The sequence below is a fragment of the Terrapene carolina genome, unplaced genomic scaffold (assembly GCF_002925995.2).
Source record: "Terrapene carolina triunguis isolate 2854851 unplaced genomic scaffold, T_m_triunguis-2.0 Scaffold89, whole genome shotgun sequence".
NCBI classification, from domain to species: Eukaryota; Metazoa; Chordata; order Testudines; family Emydidae; genus Terrapene; species Terrapene triunguis.
Genome location: NW_020664440.1, coordinates 26500117 through 26521258, shown reverse-complemented (window position 1 = coordinate 26521258; position 21142 = coordinate 26500117). Strand labels below are relative to the sequence as shown.

The following is a 21142-nucleotide window of genomic DNA, read 5'->3' as shown; positions in this document are numbered from 1 at the left end:
CGGCTTTTTTTTTTTTTTTGACTGCTTGGGGCGGCCAAAACCCTGGAGCCGGCCCTGTATGTAGGGGGAGAGACAGTGTGTTTTGGGGGGCAAAGAGTGTGTCAGCATGCTGTCTTGTAAGTTCAGACAGCGGCAGGGGGAAACCCTGACATCAGCCCCCACCCCACTCCACGTCTCTCTTTCACGCACACACACACACACAGAGACACAGCTACTTTGGCAGCAGCAGCATTCCACAGTAATGGTTTGCTTTATGGCCCGGAGCAGATAAGCATGCCACCAGGGCCGGCTCCAGGCACCAGTTTAACAAGCACGTGCTTGGGGCGGCCAAGGGAGAGGGGCGGCACCTGCAGCAATTCGGGGGCGGCAGGTCCCTCACTCCCTCTAGGATCAAAGGACCTGCCGCTGAACTGCCGCCGCCGATCGGGGCTTTTTTTTTTTTTCCCCAATTGCTGCCGCCGATCGCGATCGCGGCTTTTTTCTTTTTGTTTTGTTTGGGGCGGCAGAAATGCTGGAGCCGGCCCTGCATGCCACTGTGAGAAACGGAGCTTTGAAAGGGGATATCCGCATACCTGCAGCCGAGTTCAAAACAATGACCAGAGTGGCCACTTGACTTCAAGGGATTATGGGATGTTTCCGGAGGCCAATCACAGCGCAATAATGCAACACGTCGTCCACACTGACACCCCGGCGCTCCAGCCGGGGCGCAGCAAGCTCTATGCTTCTCATGGAGGTGGATTACCAAGAGCACTCCAGCTGCAGAGTCCAAGGCGGTCTAAGTGGCTTGCCAGTGTGGACACCTCAGGAGTTAGGGCGCCCAGGGCTGATTTAATGCGCTCTAACTTGCAAGTGTAGCCAAGCCCTTAGATTTCAGACCCCATTGTAGCAGCACTCAGGACCAGCTCTAGGCACCAGCAAACCAAGCACGTGCTTGGTTTGGCACAATTTCAAGGGCGGTTTACACTTGTGCACCATGAATTTACTAGTGCAACTTTACCCAGGTTTCAAAACTGCACTGTTGCTAATTACACTGTGGGTTTGACATTGGTGCAGCTGCATGGGTGGCTGAAAACCCAGTGTAGACAAGGCCTAGATTATAACCAGAATAATCATATTTATTATTATTAATTAAGATTAAATAGGAAACTTTCATTAGTATTAATTAATGTTTGTTTAGCACTCTGAAGATGCAAATCACTAAATAAATGCTGAATATTTTAGGATTTTCCTTAGGATTATTTTATGTTTTTTCTTATACAACTGAGCAAAGTGGTGTATATTACTAACCCCAAATTTAAAGAAGCAACAGGGCCTGCTAAACTGCCAGATTAATGTGCTTACTAGTAAACATTCCATAAAAAATATATACACTGCCTGTTCCTTAGGCTTCTATGTATTTTATAACTGTTTGCACTCACGGTAAGTCATATTCAGTTGCTAAATACAATGCATGTATTTATAACAGAAGTAATCATACATGAAGTGCAAGATTTTCATAACTTCTCATTTTGAAGCCTAAACTGAAACTTTTGGTGTTTCTGCTTTTATAGCGTCAGTGTGTGGAATATGCCTTGAAGGCACGCCCTCTGCGTAGATACATTCCAAAAAATCCTTACCAATACAAGTTCTGGTATATGGTGAACTCCACTGGATTTGAGTACATCATGTTTGTCCTCATCATGCTGAACACGCTTTGCTTGGCCATGCAGGTAGGAACAAAACAAGCTGCCAATTTACTGTATAAAGCCTTTGATGATCTGATGGTGCTTAATAGGACTTAAAAGGACACTGTCAACCTGTCATTTTTTTTATAAAGTGACACATTTTTAAAAATTCCATGTCAAGATAAAGCAGCTTTCTGTAGTGTGTCCTGCTGCCTTGCTGATGTTCATAAAGGTCTTTCCAGTAAGAGATAGTGATGGGCCTGAGAGAAACAATATATTCTAGCTTTCCTTCCCCCTTCCTCCTCCCTCAGGTTCACTCCTGCCAGCCTCTTCAGAAGCACTGAGGTAACTGGCCTCCCAAGTAATAAGAGTTCTGGAGAGTAGAGATCCCCACCCTGGTGCCCCTTTGCACACATCAGCCCCAGGCAGGGATATAGAGAGGGAAAAAAGAGTCTCCCTGCCCTTTCCCATGGCACCCTTTACTCCTACACAAAGATAGGTATACATTAGGTGCACAATTGCATCTGTATTTTTGTGCATGCACTTGCACATCTAAATGTTTGAAAATGAGGCCCTATTGCCATCATTTTCAGGGGAGGATAGAGTGAAAATAAGCAGTGAAGCCTTACAAAAAAAAAACCCTCTTAAATAACTCTCCCTAACACCATACAATCTTGGACACAGTGATATGTTATTCTGTGTCCCATTTTAGCCAGGGTAAGGATAAGAATATAGCACTGCCCTGAAATTTGCAGGACATATGTTTTGTTTTGTGTTACACTTGTTTGCCACCATTCCACTATTGATACAAATTACTGCCTTCTACCTGTAGGAGAGAAAGGTCTCAAATAACTGGTTAAACAACAGTAGGTAAGAGAGAAGAAGCACAGTAAGCAGTTAAAGCACAGGATTGGTAGGGGAGTCTGGAGGTCTAGTTTCTTTTTTATATACATCACTGTATCAAAGTTCATCTTGCTGTACCAAAATTCCTCCTTCTATACAATGGGGGAGAATAATGCATACTTACTTCCCTGGGGAAAAATTACCATGGACCTCAAAATTTTTACCACGGACATGTTGCTGACTCCTGTGAGACTTAATTTATTATTCATAAAGCAGAAATAGTAGCAATTCAAAACATTGTTAGGCTGCTGTGGATCACAAACTCATCAGTTAGCGTAGTTTAAGCAATCAGCACAGCAGCTGAATCCAAAATACCTAAATGCCAGATCCTGTATCCTCTCCGAGGCAAAACAAACATTTAACACAGGGACAGCAGTATTGGACCCCGGGGTCCACATGTTGAGAAGATATGTGGTAGTAGTCATGGTGGTAATATATCTTCCTATAGGTGCTTTTAATGCCTGAAGTAATCTTGCCATTTAGATGGTGAATATCTGATCTGCACTTGAGAGTGCCCTGTTGAAACTCAAGTCCTCTGTGTGGTAACTTGTGCTCATTTAGGGCTTTAGGTGTGCTAATTTGCACCTCAGCGTAATTTCACTTAGGGTACATTTGTTCATTCCCAAGATTGTCCATGCAGAAGATTATCTAGAAAGAACAAAGAAGCCTGTTTATATGGACACGTTTCCCTCAGCCAGCTAAACACGTTATCATGTTTCTGTTCTTTTGCCTAACACATGCTGGTATTACTTCAGCTCCTCTTAGTTACTTGCGTTTGTTCTCTGCTGTTTTCATGCATGTGCTATGCCATTCTTTCTGTTTCTTGTGTTGATTTTTTTCTGACAATCTCTCTCCAAATGTTTAAGAAAAATATGTCTTTTGTGTCACAAGCAACATCTTTGGAAATGCAGGCACTCTTGACCCATTAATAGATGTATTTGTAACGAGAGCCTACTGAAGTGTATATATGAAAGCCACTAATCCCCCAGTGCTCTGTGGGGCATGGAGAAGAGCTATAGACTGTGACCACCATTGATTCAGAATGACATAGGGGAAGAGAAGATATCAAGGGTAAAATCTAAATTGGAGGTGTTTTAGAATCTGAAATGTCAGAAGGAGGGTGTGTCTGGGCATCTCATCCATGAACATAATTGAAAAATTGATGTAGTCAGGAAACATTTTTTGCCCTTTCATTTTTACTTTATCTTTCACTTTTCTTCCTGTACCTGGATTCAGCCCATCGCTACTGCTCCTGTGCTTCTGATGCATCATTCAACCCTTCCTTAGGCTGTGCCTCCATTATGTAACTATAAATATGAGCTCTTACTGGTAGAATAGATAATATTCTCCCTCTTTTTCATTTTGTCTTTATCTCGTCTTCTGTTTTTTCCTGTCTTTCTTACTATTCTCTCTATATACATCGTCTCTTTTTCACCTGTCGCCTCTCTTCTCTGCTTCCAATGCAACAGATTTTCAAAAGAGAAAGAATTGTTAAAATCCAGTTTACATGCCACTGTTTATGTTCTTTGCGTCCTTTTTGTATTTCACTCAGTCAGTGATCTCCATTTATGCTGGCAGTGCCCCGTTAAGATTACAGTCACTATACAGTAATGCATTATAGTCTGAATAAAATATGTCAGGCCATTCTAAATAGGTGTCTAAAACAGTGGTTCTCAAACTTTTGTACTGGTGACCTCTTTCACACAGCAAGCCTCTGAGTGAGACCCCCCTTATAAATTTAAAACACTTTTTAATATATTTAACACCATTATAAATGCTGGCAAAGCGGGGTTTGGGGTGGAGGCTGACAGCTCGCGATCCCCCATGTAATAACCTCGCGACCCCCTGAGGGTCCCAACCCCCAGTTTGAGAACCCCTGGTCTAAAAGGTGTGACACAAAGTTGTGTAATAAATCCTTAAACTTAATCATATACAGCCTGGGAAATTACTGTTGTTTATACAGTTATATAGTATTTACTATATTGATCATTTTAAAGCACAGTTTTCTATCTGAATCCATATTTCTTGTCCTTTGGATCATGGCTTCAGGAGAAGGTTATTCAAATTTATTTTTGCCTTAATTTCAGTTAAGTGATTAATGCACATAATTCAAGAACTACTCTGTCCCACCTCTGTGTGTACGTCAGTTCCTCTTTCTCTGTGGCTTTAGCTGGAACATAGGATTAGTACTTTCTTATATACTGTTGTTGACTGTCAGGTCCCTTTTTTAATATTTGGCATCTAAAATTAATTGTATTATTCCAGTTGTTGATATGCTTGGCCTAGGTTATGGCTGGAACAGTCTTTTAAGGTTTGTAAAATATCTATATTTATAATGCCTGTCATATCAATAAGAACATTTCAACCTAAAAACTGCTTGTTATAAACATGTGAACTTAGCTATTTTAAACACCAGGGGCACAAGAACTCTAGTAATAACTAACCACTAAAAAACTCAAAGTAGGAGGCAGTATGGAGCTGTATTGTCCCAAGAGGAGTATTTGAGAGATTATGCCTGAGTTAAACACCATCCCGCAGGACCTGCTCCATATACACAGAGGGGTGAGCAATCTGTTCCATCCAGTACCTGAACCAGAACCAATCTGAGATGAATCCATTTTTAAACAGGAGTCATTAATTTATTCTTGTATCTGAGGTCCATTCATGCACCGAACAATCTTTTTCAGAGCTAGTAATGGGCCTACAGTTTACTGGGCTTTATTATTGCGAACTGTTCGTTTATGTCAGCCTACTTTCAATTAATATTCTTTAATTCTTTATTTTAAAAAAAGTGTCATATTTTTAATTCACAGCACTACGGACAGTCTAAGCTGTTTAATGATGCAATGGACATTCTGAATATGGTTTTCACAGGCGTGTTCACTGTTGAGATGGTTTTGAAACTCATTGCATTCAAACCCAAGGTAAGTGATTAGACAGGATTTTGGTAGGTTATCACTAGATCAGTTATATAAGTATAACATGAATTTCCCACTAGTTATATATTATTCAAATAAGAGAAGAACCTACATATTTTTCATCGTAAAATATCTGTTAAATTTTCATAGAAATGTTAATCTGATAGTGTGTGTGTGTATATATGCATCTACAGGAAATGAGATGTAGATATCAGTGAAAAAAATATTACTGAGTAATTGATGAGATCTGGAATATTTTTGAAGTCACGAAAAGGTTGCTATCTAACCCAGACAAATAATTTCCTGTTGCAAGCATTACCAAACATAATGTACACAGGTACTAAATTATGTAAGCGATTGTTTAAAAAACACTGATAAGCTTAAAAAATTAAAATCCAATTGACTATAAAGAACTCCATATGATTTTATTTTTTTGTATAAAATGCAGATATAGGGTGTGATTCTGCAAATATGCACACAAGTACTCCTTTAGTTTTACTGGGGTTACTCAGATGTCAAAGTGTTTGGAGATTGGGTCTGGAGTAGACATTTTAGTTTCCTTGCCTTAAAGGGACACTGTCAAACTAAACATTATGGCCAGATTTTTGAAAGGAGTCATTAAGGTCCTGAACCCATAGGTGCTGAAATTCATGCTGCTGGGAGTGCTGCCCTCTCCCCCTTCACCCCCTCCCCCCCCGACTTGAAGGGTTTCCATCATACACAGGGTTTAGAGTTTGGTTCAATGGCTCTCAGGACCGACACTATACAAATTGTTCCAGCACCCCTGCCTGACCCTCCAAGGAGATGCATGCAGATGTACCCTGAGCCTACATGGAGCATCCTTGACTTTAGTAGGGCTCTGTGTGGAAGCAGAGGTCTACCTTCAGGCATCTCTGTGATAGTCTGGGACCTAATTTTGGATGCTTCAATTTTTTGGATGCCCCACTTGAGACATTTTGGGCCTGGTTTTCAAACATTTTGAAAAATTTCCATTTACTTCATTTGATGTTAGCCTCTGAATATCAGGCCCAGTGCCTCAAGCTGAGCACCCAAAATTTTAGGCATCCAAAATTCTAGTTATCGCTTTTGAAAATGTTGGCCCATAAGTTCTTAAAAATTAATTCCCACTGATTCTAATAACACCTTAAATGATTAAAACGGAAAGAAATGGTAACAATCTAATTTGATTGTCATCATCTATGTTGTTTGTTCACTTCTCACAGTCCACCTGTGATAGTGAATGGGAACCAGAAAAAGAAATTAGACTACATTTTGCTGTCAGTTACAATGAAATCGGTATTTACTCTGATCAGTTTACATCAGCATAAATAAGAGCAGAATTTGGCCCATTGGCTATAAACGGAAAGTGAAACTGGCCAGTCTAGTTTTACTGACCTACCTCAACTGGGTCTGGTATGTTTCATGTTCCATTTCCTGCTGGGGAATGTTTTTCTTATTTTCAGTTCAAGGTAATGAAGCTAAAACCATCCCTAGTCTGATTATGGCTCATTAGGCTCCTGACTTTTTCTTGTGTAACCAAGACCTGGTATTCAGACCCAAAGTGTGAGGTTTTGGATAACTGCTCATCTACACACCCGCAGGGCTTTCTCTTGCAAGATTCTACAGGGTTCTGCTTTAAATGTTCCTGTTCAATATGTATATGTATTTATTTATTTTAATTATGTCCCTAGTCTTATTCAAATACTAGCTGCTTCACCACATTAAAATTAATATTATCTGAGGCCACAAGAGAGATAGTGAAGATGTTTAGGCTGCAGTGCCATCATTACGCTGATTCTGTGTCCTGGCTCTGTTCTGTATGCTGATTGGCTACTGAAGTCTCAACTAGTTTTAATAGTCCAAAGTGCCTTATACCATCTGTGCTTAGCATGAAGATGGAGTCTTTCCCGTGCTTTTGTGATATCAAGACTGAGATTACTATAAAAGGCTCTACGTAGGACTATCCCTGAAGACAGGTCAGAAGTTTCAACTAGGGCAAAATGCAGTGGCCCTATGGTGGCAGTACATTACATCACATCAGTGCTCGGTAGGGTGACCAGAGCAAATGTAAAAAATCGGGACGGGGGTGGGAGGTAAAAGGTGCCTATATAAGAAAAAGTCTCCAAAATTGGGACTGTCCCTATAAAATCAGGACATCTGGTCACCCTAGTGCTCTGTAGAGTGCATGAACTACCTGTTCACCTCTGGATGCTATTCAAGATGTTGATACTGACCTGTGCTGTTTGGGTTCTAACTATGTTATACTCTGCCTCTCCCCAAATGAAGAGCTCTTGATGGTACATTATCACCATGGGTCTATATGTTTGACTATCCAGGGGCTGGAGGCAGGGGCATCATTTGCTATAGGGTAAGGGATGCAGTTGCTCCCCACCCCCGACCTTTCATAGGGTCTATATACTCCATTATGTCTTCCACTTTTTGCCACCACCCTACTTCTCCAGACTTTGTATATGGTCATTAGGAAAGCAAACTTTTCCTTCCCCAGAATGTTTCTGAAATCATCCCCTGGATGGAGGGAAGGTATTTTCTGGAGAGGGTCCTTATTTCCAGAATTCAGTTCCCCCACTGGTCCAGCAGAGCCCTAATATGTTGACCAGCAGGGCAAGGTGAAAGGACCATGAGTTTAGTCAGAGTTTTGCCTGAGGTTGATTAGTAAGCAAGGATCTTAGGGGGCAAAGGCATTAAATATCTTTAAGGGGCTTTTGTTATCAGTTGGAGATTTTACCTTTGCTTTTTATTGTGAAGTGTCCTTTTTAAAGCTACTTATACAGCAGTATATTATTGGCTGTGTTTTTAATTGCTGTAAATGAGATGACAGGGCTAGGAAATGGGTCAATGCCATTTATAAACCTAAATATAAAAAAGACATTTTTTTAAACTGGTAACATCATCTTTATTAATATTTGGGTCTATAAATGCAAATTTTAAAGCAAACCTACATTTTGGTTTGGGGTTGTTGCTGTGTGGAGGTTGATTTCTGTTATGTTTATGTTGTCACTGGGTTATTTGACTTGATCTGGGGGAATTGACAGAACGGTTTGTTTATTTATTTAGCCCCAGATTCTCAAAGTTATTTAGGCAACTAACTCCCATTGAGTTCAGTGAGAGTCAAAGGTCCTTAAATACCTTTGAGGACCCATGCCTTAGTACTTCTTTAAAAGCTCTCAGGGGCATCAGCTAGACACTCCATTACTGTACTATATATAAATCCACATAAATAAATAAATAAATAAATAAAATGTTGTGCCTAAACTATTTGACAGTGTCCCTTCAGCACTTTGAGTCAAGTACTGTAAAAGATATGGTCACCTGTTCTAAGGCCCATTCAAACCTAATGGCGATTAAAATACACTGATATTCTGGGTACAATATTGTGGCATGTCAAATCAAGATACTGCAGACTGCCTTTCAATTCTGAACTATAGAAAACCTTCAGTGAGTGCCAGATATTAAGGGCTTGATCTGGCAACAAGGAGCTGAGTGCCCTACACTTTCATTGACTGATTTGGGAATTGAGGCTATGTCTACACTGCAATTAGACATCTGCGGCTGATCCGTGCCAGCCGACTTGGGCTCACGGGGCTCAGGCTAAGGGTCTATTTAACTGCGGTGTAGATGTTCAGGCTCAGGCTGTAGCCCAAGCTCTGGGGCCCTCCCCCCTTGCAGGGTCCTAGAGCCTGGGCTCCAGCCTGAGCCCAAACATCTACACCACAATTAAACAGCCCCTTAGCTCAAACCTGAGTCAGCTGGCACGGGCCAGCCATGGGCTTTTAACTGGAGTGTAGACGTACCCTGAGGGCGCTCAGTAGCTGGCAGAATTGGGCCCTAAGTTTTCAGTTGTGCATTGTGACTACCAAAATATTTAGATAATAGATCAAAATGTATTTAATTCTGTAACCTAGGTACTCCCCAGGAGTTGTTTTTACTTTGCAGCATTTGCTGAATAAAAGTTTGCAATGTCAGTTAAAAGGGAAGACTTGATTAAACCAAGTTATTCTTCACAAGTGCCAAACTCAGTTTGTCTAGTGTGCCTAGCACTTTACAAAAGAAAATATTTCTGTGAAATCTAAAGTAATACATCAGTAAATACTGTTTACACAGTTTCATGAAAGCCAACCATTACTTGAATTTGTAATGATTTTTCATGCTGTTTTACATCAGATTTTTGTAAGAAAAAAGGAAAGATGGCTAGTAAGTGAATTGATCCTGAGTGATTGCAGTGGTGAAAACTACTAATTTGTGTCTTAATGTTTATTTGCTGTGACTTGTCCATTTATACATTTTTCCCTTCTCCAAAATCATCTTTATCTTTTAGTTTTTTGTTTGCTTTTGCTTTACATATTACTTTGAACAATATTTGTCTATACTGATGGAAAAGATTTGATACAATAAGCGTGTCTTAAGGTATTTTAGCAATATGGAATCAAAATGTGAATGTGTTATTTATGTGGCTTACATTGTAGCAATGTCTAGTAAAATAATATTTTCTATAGTGAAATTTACCCTTCTACAGAGACCAACACACAGTTTATACACCGCTTATGTCCTACACTTTAGGGAGATGTAGTAGGGACAGATGGCATAGCGCATCAGGATTTTGATTTTGTAGAACATCTGACTGTTGCTTATCTCTAGTTTGTTCTTTTTATATATAATTTTGCATCGTTGTTTTAAAATCAGTGAAGATATTTATTTAAAAAATAAATAGAAGAAATTAGGAAAACAAAAGGATGAAATAATATTGCTAGAGCAGCTTCCCTGGCCATGTCTACACTTACAAGATTACAGCAGTACCGATACAGCTGTGCTGCTGTAAGAGCGCTCGTGTAGCCGCATTATGTCGATGGGAGAGAGCTCTCCTATCCACGTAATAAAACCAGCTTAACGAGCAGCAGTAGCTATGTCAGTGGGACTCCCGCTGACATAGCGCTGTGCACAAAAGCACTTATGCCAGCAAAATTAATGTCTCTAAGGGGGGCGTTTTTTCACACCCTTGAGTGGCAAAAGTTTTGCCGACAGAAGTGCTAGTGTAGACATTACTCAGTATTGTCGAGGTGGTGTCCCATGATATCTAACAGAAACAATAGGAATGATTTGTTCATGGAAAGGAGTGGGGCAAGAGGGAACATAGGTTTGAGATCTAGATGTGGTTGGTTGGGATGCTAAATACACCAATTATCCTGTGTTGGAATTGATGGCCAACTACAGATAGCTAGTTAATGCAACACAAAGGGACATGAGTGGTGACCAGACTGACGCCCTTCCCCCACTTGCAATATGGAATAGCAGTGATACTTACGTTCTTCCTTGGATGGTTGATAGTTACAAATAATATTTGGAAAGTGTGGTATAAGTGTAGATCATTGTTATGCCAGACAATAGCAGAGATGGAAATAGAACTCAGCCTCTTGTGACTCCCAGCCCTGTGCTCCTTGCCCTGCCTAGACCATTGTTCAGAGCTGTCTCCTTCCCGGGGAGCTCGTTCAAAATTCTCAAGAGCGAATTTCCACATCATTTCCATTTTCACGTTTCAGAGTGAAAAATTTTCAACCATAGAAGCTTGTCAAAAATATCTAAACTTCAGGAGGTGCCAAATCTTGAGAAACAAATTAGCAAAATTATAAATATAATTATATATATCTCATTTTGCTTAGGTCTGCAATTAAAGAAATACCTCTTATTGTGTTAGGACAGCAACTTAAATCTATTGATTTTTTTAAAAAATTCTTTACAGTAAATGGTGTGCTAATAAGAAAGGTGTATAGACATTAATTTTAGGTTAGCACTCTTGATTGTTTATCTAGTTTGGTACATTTATTTTTTAAAAATTGCACTAAAACCAAAAAGCTAATGCTTTTTAAAAAATGCACTATTACTATGAAAGCAAAGTAGATGTTTTCCTAATATTTTAATTGACCCAGGATTCTAGTCTATTGACATCAGTAGGAGATCCAGATTGCTTTAAGATTTCTGCCAAAGTGTATGTTGTTGTCCACTCTAGATTCATTCGCAGAGATTAGCTGGCAAAACAGTGTTTGTATGAGAAAAATGACCACATATGGTCATCCCATAGGTTTCATTATATTGAAATCTGAGGAAATTGCAGTAGAGCATCTGGATTTCTTCAGTGACCAGATAAGACCCAAATATAATTATAAGAGAAAACCTATACATCTATATTTTCTGTAGAGTCATATTCGACATCTGGATTTGTTATCAGTGTCTTGATTTAATCCCAGTTTAACCAAGAGAAATACCTCAACATTTCTGTTAAAATCCTTCTTTGTGCCAGCCAACCTGGTGTGAGGGACCCATAGGGCAGCGATGAATTGGTCCCTAAGTCATTCCTACTATTTTATGACCATTTGGTGCATCAGTAATATATATAGGCTATATTAATGGGATATATTTAAAGTCAGAAGAGGTCTGAGGAAACAGAATTAAGTGATTTACATAAATTTTTTGCAGTGTAGTAGCTGGAGCTGCATCGTTAAGGATCTGTTTCTGTTCCTATTGAAATCAAAAACAAACTCATTGATTTCAGTAGTGCAGGATCAGGCCCTAAATGCTAACACATTTTGGGTAGAGCTACAGAGCAGCTGAGAAGTTTGGTTCTGCTCGAGTTAGTGTGCTAACTGGTATGGGCAGTGGCATGGGAAGTGACTTGGGCTGGCTGCCGAGTACGTACCCAGGAGGTCAGCCAGGATTGTGCTCGGGCATCTAGCCTGAGCTGCCACCTATTCCACCACAGCCATATTGCTATTTTTAGCATGGTAGCTCAAAAAGAGCTAGCATGTGTATGTCTATCCAAGCTAGGAATCATACCTCCCAGCTGCTATGTAGACATCTGAGTTACTAAGCCCTAACTCTTTGCACTAAATGATTAATTTACCTATATAGGACCAAATTCTACCCTCTGATCTTCATGCACAAACTCATTTATCTGAATGGGAATTGAGGATGTGTAGTTAAGGGAAGCATCTGACCCTTGTCACAGACTTTCAGGAAGTCACACCACAAAGGAGGTCCCAACATGGATGGACCTATATTACCAACATCAAAGTTATTTTGTTAGCACCTGTCAGGATGTGTAAGTAACAATTGTTACAACACTGCTGACAGTCTAATGAACAGAGTTCGATATAATTCCTATTTGCCACGTCGGTGCTTATAAGATGTGTGTGTGTATGTATGTGTGTATATATACACATGTATATATTTATTTGCTATATATACTTATATGTGTGTGTATATACATATAGAAATATACTTTTCCTTCAGTAGGCAATATTGTTTGTTTTGTTTTCTCATTAGATCACAGGTTTTGTTTTAAGTAATTTCTGTTTATGCAAAACTAAACAGAAGTATGCAAATATTTGACATTTCATGTGTAATCACAAACATTTGCACCCTGCCTGCTCTGTTCAGGGCTATTTTAGTGATGCCTGGAATGCGTTTGACTCCCTCATCGTTATTGGCAGCATAGTAGACGTCGTTCTCAGTGAAGCCGATGTGAGTATACCTCAGCTTAATTCCCACAGTCCCCACTTCTTTCTCTGTCTCCCCACTATTTCCATCATCTGGACAAGTCACAGATTTTGATCCAACATTTCTAAACTTTGCATTTAGAAACAGGCCAGTCATAGCTCAGTTATGTTGATATGGGAAATAAATAGCCTTTTTCACTTCCGATTATCTCAAACAGAAAGATTGTATGTTGGTACATCAGAGAAGTTTAGAATGTTTTTGTGTTATAACACTGTCCTTTTCTTCTCTTTTTCTGTTTGTGTTTTTCTCTTGCTCTCTTTCTGCTGAATGCTTGTCCTAACAGCACTATTTCACTGATGCATGGAACACTTTTGATGCCTTAATTGTTGTTGGTAGCGTCGTTGATATTGCTATAACAGAAGTTAATGTAAGTAACAACTGTTCATGCACTAAAAAGTAATTGCTGTCATCAATACAGAAAATGTAAACTTTGCCCCATAAATCCATATTTTACATTCTGGAGTAAAAGACTAAAGTATTGATACAGATACAGATATAGCTATAACTATAGATAGATAGATACACATATATATGCACTCACAGACATAAAATATTAAAACAATGAGTATTAATTTTCCTTTCTACATATATACTGAATATATTTTAAATCATTTAATTTTTTTAAATAAGGAAAAAACAGATCTTTGCTAACACCCATTTCAATTTGAAGCCCAGTAATTTTTTGTGAGTAATTTGACCTAATCTGTCAGGCATCTAATAGTGATCTTCAAGGCTCAGTGGTTTAATAAGCCATGTACTTTCAGGTGGGAGTCCTAGGGTTTGAGAATGATCTAGGAATTCATGTCTCCCAGGCTGGTGGAATTAGGGTGCTCTCAGTTGCTGAGAAAGAGCATAGCACTTACTGCTTTTCCTCTTTCCTTCCTCCAGGAAATTGTTCTGGAGTTTCAATGCAGTTTGAAAAGTTTGTGAATTCCATAAACCCATCTTAGATTGGCCAAAATTTTGGGCCACAGCCTCTTGACAAACATTCTGGATGAGACTATTTGGGCAAGGGAGAGAGCTCTTCCCAAGGCCATGCAGGGTAGCAGATATAGAAAGTAGATGCTTTCTGTTTAGTTTCTATCACACTTACTGGCATTACACCAAGCAAGATAAACTATGAGAAGGAATAAATAACAAACTATGGCCCAGCTTCTAGCCAGCTCTTGAGGGGAGGTGCAAGGGGAGGGGAGGACACGAGTAGCTTCCCCTACATACACAGCCTGTTTAGGGGCTGGTCAAAGTCATGTTGGGGAGCATAGTATCTCTTCCTTCCTAGTGCCTCAAGGGACATGAAGAAGGGAAGGGAGAAGAGTGATGGGGTTGGGCCTAAATCAGTCAGAATAGTTATAGTTGAGAGACAATAATATGCAAAGTTTTAAGCTTCTTTGGTTCTAGCCTATTTGGTAAGCACTGTAATACACATTTAATAAAATGTATACATGTGTTGAAACCTGATATGGAAACAAATATGCTGCTTTATCAGGTTATAATATAATTTTTAAAATGTCTAAACCAGCACACAGTAGGTATCTGCTAATTTGTACTAAGAACTTGAAATTCCTATGTGGATTAGAAATTTTTGAAAATTAACAAATAAGAGAATAAACATGATCAAAATAATTTTAAGTTAATAAAATTCCGTTCTTTTTTGGTTTTGACAAGTGTAGAATATTTTGAATTATATACATTATACAAGCTGCTCATTACCCTGGCTACTACTACACAGGGGGGTTTGAGAACAATGGTGATGATGCAGAAGCCAGAAAGAACACAGTTTGACTTTCAGATTTCATGCAGAGTTTGCACAGCTGGTAGTTAAGGGAAAGAAATGTTTTTACTAGTGGACTGAGTAAATTTGAGCTGGATGGTCATATGCGACAGTGAACATGGAACCCCCATTATTCCATTTTTACAGAGACACTTCTTAAAGAGAATTGCACTTCATTGGCCAGATTTTCAAAAGTGGCCTCTACATTTGTGTGCCCAAAATTGCCTGTCATGGTTTTTCGAGGCCCAAGTTTTTTGATGCCCCAAACTTGGACTTCCAAGTTCAGCTCAAGTAGTTATTTATTATCCAGCTTGAGTACACAAATGTTGTTTTGTATGGGGAAGTATGACTTTTGGGACATACAGAAACGTGGCCACCTAAAATTGCTTTCCCTCAAAGCTACAAAACATATTCACATATGAAGGGGTAGTGAAAATAGTATACGAGATATAATTATGATAGTCTGCGGTTAACACTGTGTTGACAGTGGTTTATCTGACAGCATTATTTGTAAGTATAACTGATTACTGCTAAGTTTTCATCTGTGATAAATTCTATGACTTTGTACTAATTCACGTATTTGGCTTGAAAATTGTCTGGAGATAAAACTGGAGAGCTCTAGTTCAGTGCATGCGCTGTATTTTGTGTTTAGATTTAAAGTGTTAGCACTTTCATTTCTGAGCCTTTCATGCCTTCTCACTATAGAAAAGTCTCATTGTTGATGTCTTCTACTACTGCACAACAGACTCTTTTTTTCATCTCTGTTTTTACTCTGTATCACATTTAGTGTGCTTAATTTGTTTGTGAAAGTGTGGATATGTTGTAGTTGGTTTCTAGGTTTGATTTCCCATTTCCAACATGAAATATTAGTTACTGTAGACTCTCTATAAAAATACTCGGCTTTTATATGGCTACTGTTTGTGATCTAGTGAGTATTCCTACTTTGTTCGTCTCCATATAACTGATCAAAACTTTTAAAATTAGAAACTTATATTTTCAAAATCACTTTATTAACATTTTTCAATGGCATCCTCAAACATGTTATGTACAACACTACTTTTTTTTCTAACAGTGATAGAAAATGGATTGATATTGGGATATTTGTAGCACCGCAAGGATGTTATTAAGGCATTGTCTTTGAGATTTCAGGCACCATTGTAGCTGCACCTGCACTATTTACACCAGTGTAGTTAAAAACAGTTGTAAACTGCACCAGTGCAAACTGTTTTGCAGCAGTGTAAATCATATCTACATAAAGGTTTGCACTGGTGCAGCTACACTAGTGGATTAAATCTCAGTGTCAGCAAGGTCTTAGAAGTCTCACCAACGCCTAGGGATGTTCAGACCAACAGCTGAACATTTCTGTATATTTCCACATAGAAATTGCCTCATTCTGTGAAAATAACTGGGCTACATTCTGATTTTACATTAGTGTAATCCAGAATAACTCCAAGGGTCAATGGAATTATTTCAGATTTATATTAGTGTGAGATCTGTACCTGACTCAACTTGTTCAAGTGAGTGGGTTGGACTTCTCATTTAAGTGTCATACTGATGGTAGTATGAAATCTAGTAAAATACATCATCTTTTCAATTTGTTATTTTATAAGATATGATTATTTCAAAGTTTTATAATAATATATATGATGCCTGAAGATTGACTCTTGTGGTCCTGTAACCTCTCTTTCACAGTGTGTCCAGGAGAGGATTTTGCTATGTAGTCATATCAGATATTGAATGCCCTCGACTCCCATGCAAGTCAGGGTGAGTTCAGGGTGCTTAGAACCTCACAAGAGAGCTTAGCACTCTGCAGGATCAAGGCCATGCCCAGGAACCACATGTGTTCCTTGACGCATTTTATGATATAGATAACCTCAGACCAATATATATACACAGTTTGCCGTTGTTGTTTCTTTTAGTTAATCTGTCATTTAATCTCCCTACCGTCTGCCAATATTTCTTTTCTGCCACCTAATTGGTTTTCATGTTCATTTTATTTTTAGAAATTTTTAGAGGCAAGTATATATTAATAAATATATATATGGTATAGCAATTTAAATAATAAAAGCACTACTAAAGCCATATAATATTTTTTATTTCTTTGTTCACATTTTGTTTTCCGGAGTTTCCAGTGACACACAAGACCTTGCTTGGTCATCTAAATTGTTCCTTCTAAATAAAAAAATATATTAAAAAATCAGAGAACAGTGACTGTGAGTCATGAAATGTGATTGCTGCAGTCTGGGATTTGAACATATGTAACTTAACCACAAGACAATCAAAGATAAATATTTCTGAAATGTAATTACAGGACACATTTGGAGCTTGTGGTTACAGAAAGGTTATTTTACATTTTGCATTTGTCACTTGAGAAACAGTTTGGATGACCATCAGTCGGTGACTCAGAAGCATGTTCACATTGTGTTGTACACTGGTAGATTGTCTACAAGAGTTTCACATTCACATGCTTTTTACTTTTTCACCATTAACATTTGATTGTTCACGAGCTGCTAAAATGTCAAAAAAATATGGAAGGTTCGCTTTCCTGGTCTCAACTGTATCTCTTTTATTTAGTCCCAATGGTACTAATCTCATGCTTAAAGTTAAGCACATCTTAAGTGCTTTGCTGAAACAGGGCCTAAGGTGAGAGTACAGTAATCTTGGTTCTCGCTTCCCCAGTAAAACCATTCAAATTTGACTCACCTCTTTTAAAATATTGCAAGTCTTACTTATGTTTATTTATGGTTTCATAGATTCTAAGGACAACAGGGAGGGACCATTGTGATACTCTAGTCTGACCTCCTCTATAACACAGGCCATAGAACTTCCCCAAAATAGTTCCACCTGGAATTATTTTGGGGAAGTCCTTTGGCTTATATTATACAGAAGGTCAGACTATATGATCACATTGGTCCCTGCTCGCCTTGGAATTTATGAGTCTGTAAATGAACATAGGTGAGACTTGTAAAATGTTGTAATCTACCATTGCAGACATCAGTGGGCCAGGGCAGTAGGATGAGCCAGGAAGATCCCCCATAGAAATAGAATTTGGCCAGTCTGTCCTATGGGCATAAAGAAATACCACTTTAGCATTCCAGGGCTATAAATTGTATAATATTGACTTACAAATAATTTTCAGTCTAAATTTACGGTTGCAAATCAAGCAAAACAAAGAAGGGATCTTTAGGTCCTCATTTGGGTTGTAGTTCACTTGCACTGATTTTACACTGGTGGCAAAAGTTCCATTGACTTCAACAGGGTCAGGATTTCACCCTTTGACTTCACCAGAGTTACTCTTCATTTACACCAGTGTGAGATCAGAATCAGGCCTTTATTTTTAATTTACTCGTTTTTACATATGCAGATGCAGGGGTAACTGTACTCAAAAAACATGTTTGCACATGCAGACTATGAGGCTAGATTGTGAACCATTTGCTGACACTGGGGAGCAGTTACTCACAGGAGTAGTCTAACTGAACTAAATGAGATTGCCTGTGAAGTACCTAAGCTACTACTCAGCATGACTAACAGTGGCAGAATCTGGCTCTAAAGGGTCACTTGCACAGCTAGGTATTTACATATATTCATTTGCAATCACGCATGTTTTTCATGTGAATATTGGTTTTGTGAATGCATTTACTGTTTGTGCATATTTTGCAGGTTCAGCTTAAGCCTTGTTTGCAAATTTATCTTTTTATGTCTAAGAATAGTTCAGAAAACTGTGCTTTTATATAGAGCTTTCCATCTAAGCACATCAAAGCACATTGCAATAATAAATCCACACACTACCCCTAAAATATTAGTTATCTTCTGAGTTATTTTCATGGAGGTGTTAAGTTATGATAATTGAGTTACTTTATCAGGATGGCTCATAATATAAGGTAACTCTGACCATGTGAATGTAAGGGTCCACAGGGATGGATCCCTTTCCAAGATCAGGGCCTTGGTTAGTATTACTAAATAAGGGACAGTCATTTAGTAATCTGGTCAATTCACACTTATTTCAATAGGTACGATATAAATGCAACATTTAAAATATAATATTATAGTACTAAATGCATGGGTTTTAGAGGGAAAATAATTACTTCCCATGCCCATATTAGATTTCCCTACATAAATATATCCTTCCAAATATTTACTGAACAATATATATGTAAGCAGTTGATTGGTTTTTGAATTAGGATCACCATAGGCATCGTTAATATTATGAAAAAAAACCCAACAGCCACATTTGAATCACTGTCTTTATGCTCTTAAAAAACATTATTGTGCCCTTCATGTTTTTAAAGATATTTTGACACGTTGGATGCTTTTTTTACCTATGTTATTGTCACCATATATTTGTATCTCAGATTTTTCCTGCTGCATCATATCAATAAATTAATGCATCACATCCTGGCATAACATAGTGCCCTTTGATACACTTCTATAACAGGAAGCATTTGATCTACACTGTCTACTTGTATCCACTGTCTCACATCATATATGTACATATATATATTTTAATATTTTATCACAGAATTGCAGTTTGCTTCAAATGCATGATGTAATCAGTTTTGCATTGTTTGCAGTTTGATATAGTGTAGCTTAAAAGATATGCATTTCCGAAGTCACAAGGTTTATTTGCCACTTTACTTTCACTGCAGGGTGAGAGATGTCAGAAGAGTTATTATTGAGTTAATAACTGAAGTAATTGAGAGATATATTTACTTCTTTGTATGCAACAAGAAAAACATGGCGTTAGATTGTTAGCAGGTTGTGAATATTTGGATCAGGAAGTCTAAGGGAAAGGTTTGTTCTCAGTTGATCTTTTTTTTGGAAGGTAAAGAAAGCTGCTGATTTGGCCTGTGATTCACCAGAACATAAGAATGGCCAGGCAATTAAAACACTATTAAACACATGCTATTAAAACACTATTCATAAGCATGGACTTTATCACATGCTTAAAATTGAACATGTTTAAATGTTTTGTTGAATTAGGCTCTTGGTGTAGTTGGAGCATGGCTGAGAGAAAAGATAGCAACATTAGGCCAAACTTTTATCTTATGCATACCTGGCCACCCCATTAAGTGCAGCGAGGCAATTAAGGAAGGCAGAAGGCAGAATTTGGTTCAGTGATTGTGAGTGTGTCTATTCCATAGCCTTATGCCCAAGACAAATATTGATACATTGAGTGACAAACCAAATCTCAAATCATGTCACTATAATCTGATATAAATGGTGATTTCAAATACAAAACCCCCACCAGATTGGTCAGACATATGCCAGTCAATGCTCAGTTTGGTTGGATGCCTATAATACACCCTTTTCATCAGAGGAGTTGATGCAGGAGGTTTCAACAGGCTGCCTACAGGAAGTAGTTCTTCAAACTCACACTTTTGTCAACATGCAAGGTCAAAAAGAACATGCATGCCCAACCCCAAAATCTGAATTATAACCTCATATTTGTACCACAAACACATAACATGCCACCCGCTTATTCTGTTCACATACGTAAACACTGAGTATTACCTAATGTTGCAGAGATTGTAATTAAGATTTTATATTAGGGTGATTATCAGTAGGAGGTGGAAGAAAGTTCCTTTGTGAAGATGCACTGTGTCATTGTCAGTAGAAACATGCTGTGTGGACATTTAGGGTACAGTTAAGAGATGTCCCACACCTTGACATTCCTTGCTTTTAAAGGTTTTCAATGAACGTATATTACCCTTAACCACATTAATCCCTTTTAAATGAAGTTTTTGCTTCTCAATGTGTATGTGTGTACTCTATGAATTATCACACAGTTACATTAATTACAATCATTCATTTTAGTAGACACCTAGATACTACCCTGACAGATGTGTTATAAATGCCAGAGCGAGAGCGAGAGCGAGAGCGATTAGATAAAAAGGGTCTGATTTTAAAGCTTTGGTATTGAAAGTGCCTCTCTTGTAAGAGACAAAAGTTGAATGTTTTTGGCCTCTAGAGAAAAAAATAACACTTCACTGGAAATATTTTCATTTTTGTTTCTAATGCCTAGCCCCATACTGGTTATTATTCTACTGTATATCATTTTAAGGAGGATGTTTTCTTTTCTCATTCCTGGCCTGCTCTCACCAGTATCTATAATTCATAATTCCTTGTCTATGACATCATAACCCTCTCCAGCAGTTGCAGATTAGCTGTCACAAATAAAGGCTTAAGACCACTTAGACTAAGGAAGCTGGGGGAAGAGGTGAATTATGAGAGGAGAATGTGCATGTACACAAATGTCCTTTAGATAGGAAAACAAACAGAGGGATTTTACACTCGTCTTCGCTTGAGCCCCTGCAGTG

At 38.5% G+C, this 21142-nt stretch overlaps 1 protein-coding gene across 2 annotated transcripts in view; it reads left to right on the top strand.

Moving 5' to 3' along the window:
• The window catches only part of CACNA1D (calcium voltage-gated channel subunit alpha1 D), a 327298-nt gene that overhangs the window by 230485 nt on the left and 75671 nt on the right, over positions 1-21142 (top strand). For both annotated transcript variants that reach the window (XM_026650299.2, XM_026650300.2), the window contains exons 27-29: positions 1551-1709; positions 5381-5491; positions 12935-13018. In XM_026650299.2, coding sequence (XP_026506084.1) covers positions 1551-1709; positions 5381-5491; positions 12935-13018 — 354 coding nt within the window. The remainder of the gene's footprint in view (positions 1-1550; positions 1710-5380; positions 5492-12934; positions 13019-21142) is intronic.